The sequence below is a fragment of the Andrographis paniculata genome, unplaced genomic scaffold, assembly GCF_009805555.1.
Source record: "Andrographis paniculata isolate CXL003 unplaced genomic scaffold, ASM980555v1 Contig11END, whole genome shotgun sequence".
Lineage (NCBI taxonomy): Eukaryota > Viridiplantae > Streptophyta > Magnoliopsida > Lamiales > Acanthaceae > Andrographis > Andrographis paniculata.
In genome coordinates, this window is record NW_026137391.1 from 4,169,183 (window position 1) to 4,174,717 (window position 5,535).

The window sequence follows — 5,535 nt, forward strand, 5'->3', positions numbered from 1 at the left end:
GTATTATTATCATAAATATCGTCATTATCGTTTACTATATTATGCTTCATCGGACCACTTAATAAGTTTATATTTACCTTTTGCATCATTGTACTTGACATTAAAAATAGAAAAAATTGCAAAAATTATCCATTATGTATCTCAAATTATCATTTTTAGACATTTTTTTTTTCCGGTTTCGCAAAGTAGGACAGTAAGTGTTCCGAATGCCTTATTTATGTCCTCCGTCATTGGAAAATGTCACGTGCCGGGCACGGGCGCAGACGTGGAATCGCCATTGCCTACGTGTACATGGCCGGCGCAGATGTGTACCACGACGTGTCATTTTCCCTGTGGCTGATGTGACATTTGTTTAAAAAATAAAACAAGAAAAATTAAAATTACTTTTTTTATTCTAATTTGGCACGATTGGACCAAATTGCAAATAACATACAATTTGGTCCAATTAAACATGTGACCTCATGGTCACAAGTCCAACACCCATACCACCAGGTCATTCCTTACGGGACTACATAATTTACATTTGAGATTATATGATAGGGTGATAGCATCTCTCACATAATTTGCTTCCTTACATAATTTACATTTGATATGATATGATTTGATATATTTACCATATATACTTCTCTATTTCTAAAATAAGTCATAAGTAATCTCTATAAAATATTCCTCACGATATATAAAATTATATACTTTTGAAAAATAATTACTAATTTAGCAGCTTCCCCAAGTTTTGACTTGCAGAAGAAATACTTACAAGGAACTTAATCAAACTTGCATCCAAATGATACTGATATGACTGTCCGACAGGGCATGCCTACCTGAAATCATTGCAACAAACATAATAATTTGTTTACAACTAGATGATCACAACCTCATTTATTTAATCAGACAAACTATGAATTTCTATGGAGTTCCTCGGAGTACAATACAGATACTATGAGTAGGAAATACTAGTAGCGCACAAAACAGCATGCATTCAACACAAGAAGCAACAGCAGGGTGAAGTTCACTATGGTTTTCTGTCTTGGTTGTCTTGGGTTCTCAACCTTGATGCCATATGTTCAGTTTTCTGCACAGAAAAACAGAGGCAAAAACAGTAACACAGAGCAGCTTGCAGATGCCAATCACAGTTACTTATCACCTTACTAACATTAATGATAGTAAAATAACATGGTAATAATAAAAAATAAAAATCCCAAAACAAAACGTTTCAGTATCTAAATGTTAAGTACATATTGCATAACCACCATGCATTCACGAAGATAAGATAGACAGTTTCCCAGCATTTCTTGTGTGAAGAATCTTTTGACATACTAACTGATATCCTCGTGAAAACATATCATAAAAAATAATGTTGTCATGGCTGCTATATATTACAACATGAGGAATCCCCCTAATATTATTCAGATTTATATAATTATAGTTCTTGGGATGGATTTAAAATCTCTTCTTATTTTGAGGCGTTTCAAATGATTTAAAAAATTCTTCTTTAAACCCTAAATTATTTAATCCAAATGAGACCTTGAATATTTCATGGATTTATTTTTTGAACCAAGTCAAATTATAAAAATTACATCATGTCGTTTCATTGCTTTATGAATGCAGTAAATCTTCTCTTTTCATCATGTCAGAGTAACAAGCTGCTTCAAGATAAGGAACCACGTGTGAAATGGCAATATGGACTGCTAACCTGCTCGGTGTATGGCAAATACTTCCCATCAAATGTTATAACAACACGGTCTTTTCCATCCACACCTTTAACTTTATCCACAGAGCAATAGAAGTCAATCGCTGACATGCTAGACATTAGAGTCACCACATAAGAGAAATAAATATAAAGGTTATCAAATTCACAGAAAAAGATAAGTAGAAAATCAAAATGAAATATTGTTATGGCACGGAATATGTGGTTAAAAGATCTCTTGTCATATATAGATATAACAAATCAATTCACCAAAAATGTGCAAAAAAACAGACATAAGAGAGTAAGAGACAATAAAACTACATAAGTTAAGCAATTGGAAAGATTATGTACTATTTTAAATTCCATGTTTATGGGAATTTTGTTGAACCTGGATAAAAATTTGGTTATTAACTGGGATTGTCAACATGTGTACTGCTTTCATGGGGTTGGAAAGCAGGTTTCACACCATGGTTATATAGGGAATTTTTGGGTGTTGACAAATGGAATTCTTATGGGTGGTTGAGTCCAAAACCGCTGTTGAGCGAAGAAAATCGGAAGCCTGTAATTTGAGAATAGATATTTCCTATTGACAGAAGTCAGGTTACATATATATATACACCTAGAAGTCTATCCACAGACAATTGATAAACTCTAATAATTTAATCCTAATATAGCTCTATCTAAACTATACAGTCAATTGGTGATAACATGTATGTACTGATTTATTGTTTGCCCATCTTGTTCTTGATAATGCTAAGGATAAAAAAAGCATGATTAAGTGAGGTGGTGAAGGTAGAATGACACCCTTAATTGATCTAAGCCTTTGGTATATTCTGGGGATTGGCATTTTCCATCTAAGTTAGTGTTTGACATAACTTCATTTGTTAAATTATCTTGAGTGGGTTGTACTAGTAATTTAGGATAGAATTCCAAGTTAAATAACCATCTTGGAATAGAGTTAAATGAAGGTTTTCCTTGACTAACTCAACTATATCCAAGAAAATGATTTAAAATAATAATAATAATAATAATAATAATAATTATTATTATAATAATAATAATAATAATAAGATTTGCTTAACAGTTCCTTAATCAGTTTGAGATGAAGGATCTTGGATCTCTGATTCCATTAATCATTGAGCTCATTGGATTTAGCTGGATGAGTATGGTTCCACTTTAAAATCATTTGGCTGTGTAATTGAATTTTAATCCTTTAAAAATGCTTATATGTTATTTACTTTCTTAGTCATTGTTGCTAATCATCATAAAATGTTTAAATTTTAAGTTCGTATGGCCCTTCTGCAAAATGGGATTTTCTCTGCATTTAGACGGGGATTTTTTGTGAGTCAATAGCCAACCTCATGTGATTATTTTTCCTGAACTAAAAGATGCTTTAAATCTCACCATAACCACTTTTTCCTTCAATGTATGTTCTGTAAGCTATTTGGCTATTTTCTTTTTAAGAGACTTTTCAGTTTCTTTACTATGCACTTCCCACCGTTTTTTTTCTTACAAAATATGACATCAAATCACTATTTAATACAAAAAACAAACCAAGCACACCCTTAGCATTTTAAAAACTGATTGATTTGGATATAGTGTTAATGGAATATCATGTGATCTTTTTGGGTAAAGTACAAACCTTACAGAACAACGTGGTAGTGATATTCCAGTGTAAGTTGAGTACAGTAATAGGGTATTACAACAAAGCTCGAAATGAATCCAGATGCTTTGTAGGATAATTGGTGGTAGGGTTTTCTTGTTTCGATTCTTGCATTTTAACTTAAAATAACTAGAAAATCACATAAATATACTTGTGGACTCCCGTTGAAGATGTCATTTTAGTTTTTATTTTTTACTGTATTGGTTTAAAGTTCCTAATGAATAGGAATGGGATTCCTTCAATAAAATAAAGATATAACATAGAAGTGATAAACATTTAACAATAAGGTGATATTAGCTAACAAAAAAAAAAGACAATTTGTATTTACCTATTATTACACATGATAGAGTGTTTGACAATGTTTACATGATCTAAAACTTTATAATTGGCATCATACAAGATAGGGGGTATTAAAAGAAACCAATTAGGTTTTTGTAAAGTTTTGCTCCTCAATGTAGTACCCAAACAACAAGCTAACAGGCAATAGTGATCTTATCTCCTTTTTCAGAGTGATAAAACAAGAGTACTGTAGACAAACTTAAAAAATTTTGGAATTCGGATTCATTCTCAATTTTCTCATCATATTTGTATGAGGACCTTGAAGAGGACAGAAAAGTACTTCAAGCTTTTCAATTGTTCTTTTTTCTTACGAAGTGTTTTGTTAAATATGACATCATCAGCCTGCATGCTGCATTAGTGTTACTTATGTTTCAATTTGAATAAATTATCGAACTAAAATGGCATGCTTCTTGGGCAAATTTGGGATATAGGTTTCATGATTTTTAACCCCACAAATCAAGAGGACATGAAATTCGTATGTGAAGGACACTTTTTGAACAATTCTCTCAGATAAGGAACCATAACAAAATTTCCTAGCAGAGAAACACATCTCTTGAGAATGAAGCTACCAACCTCACTGTCTAAACAAATAATCATGTGATCTTCACAGACTTTGGGAAATGGCATAGCAAATATGTATAAAATAAAAAATAAAAATGTAAGAACCTTGAACTACAGAAAATGGGAAGAAGAGCCTTACATGCCATCGCCAAATTCTTCATTAATTATTTCCTTGATACTCTCCCCAAAGTGCATAACTGCTTCGTTCAATCTGAAAACAAGTATCACACTGCTTTAAACATGAGAATTTATAAAGAAACAATCATATTAGCTGGTTGATCAGACTATCTAAGGCAAATCAATTAGATCCGGTATCACTACTTGATAAGAATCAACTTTTGCTTTCAGCAGTTATTTTTTTCATACCATACAACAAATCAGTGCCCCATAAATAAAACCAGAGGGGGAAGGCCTGACGGGGAATTCAACTTTTCCTTAAATATGTAGATATTAAGAGAACAATTTCATTAACCACTACCAATTCCAAAAATTATACTTACACCAATTCCATTAATGAACGATTAGCACGATTAACCATGCCTTTGAGAGGGTAAGAAAAGTTCATCAAAAGTAGAGGGTGTGTTCGTTTGATGGATTTGCAAGAGATTTCACTATTTATACAAAATTTTCCCCTCAAAAACATCAAATCAAACACCTATTTTTCATTTTTTATATTATACTAAAAATCAATTTTACATTCAAAACATCACGTCATCATCATACAACTATTCAAATTCAAAATTTTTACTATTCAAATCTCAAATCAAAATCCAAACCCCCAAACAAACCCTTAAACCCAGAAAAGTAATAATAAATAATCAACAGAAAATACGCAGAACGCATTTCCAACTAGTGAAGAGGAAAACGAGCAAGGAGATAAAACAACAGAACAGTACAAACCAAAAATGACCTGTAGACAGTAGGCTCCTGAATTAAGTTGGGATCATAGGAACGCAAGGGCGCCTGCATCATCTCATGGAGAAGCTCATCAGTGAGCCCTGGAAGGGCTGCCCGTAGAAGAGGGACAGCATCCTGCTTGAGCTGCGCTTGCCGCTTGAGGAGCTGAGCCACGTACACATTTGTCAAGCCAGTCTCCTCCGCTATCTGAGCGTAAGTTTTGCCCGATTTGCGCTTGACAGATTGGAGTTCAGCCGCCGTCCTAGCTTTGACGCCGAAGCTGCTGCTTGAGGCATCCATACTTACAGTACTTGAGCTTGCGTTGCGCTTTTCGCTTCCGCAAGTGGATATATAGCCTATATTTGATGAAATTAGGTAATGAAGTGAC

General features: G+C 33.3%; 1 protein-coding gene across 1 annotated transcript; it reads right to left on the reverse strand.

Moving 5' to 3' along the window:
* Positions 1-788: 788 nt before the first annotated feature.
* On the reverse strand, positions 789-5,535 carry LOC127250895 (cyanate hydratase). The gene is made up of 4 exons (XM_051274371.1): positions 5,161-5,535; positions 4,390-4,461; positions 1,694-1,802; positions 789-1,072 (listed from the first exon to the last, which is right to left on the reverse strand). Exons 1-4 carry the CDS (start codon positions 5,445-5,447, stop codon positions 1,013-1,015), a joined length of 528 nt encoding a protein of 175 aa, XP_051130328.1. The 5' UTR covers positions 5,448-5,535; the 3' UTR covers positions 789-1,012.

Excerpts from the sequence above, each read along its gene's own strand:
- LOC127250895 (XM_051274371.1), bottom strand. The coding sequence starts at position 5,447 with ATGGATGCCTCAAGCAGCAGCTTCGGCGTCAAAGCTAGGACGGCGGCT. Across the intron at positions 1,803-4,389 it reads GAAGAATTTGGCGATGGCAT|CATGTCAGCGATTGACTTCT; the intron begins GTAAGGCTCTTC and ends TCTAATGTCTAG. Across the intron at positions 1,073-1,693 it reads ATTTGCCATACACCGAGCAG|AAAACTGAACATATGGCATC; the intron begins GTTAGCAGTCCA and ends TTTTCTGTGCAG.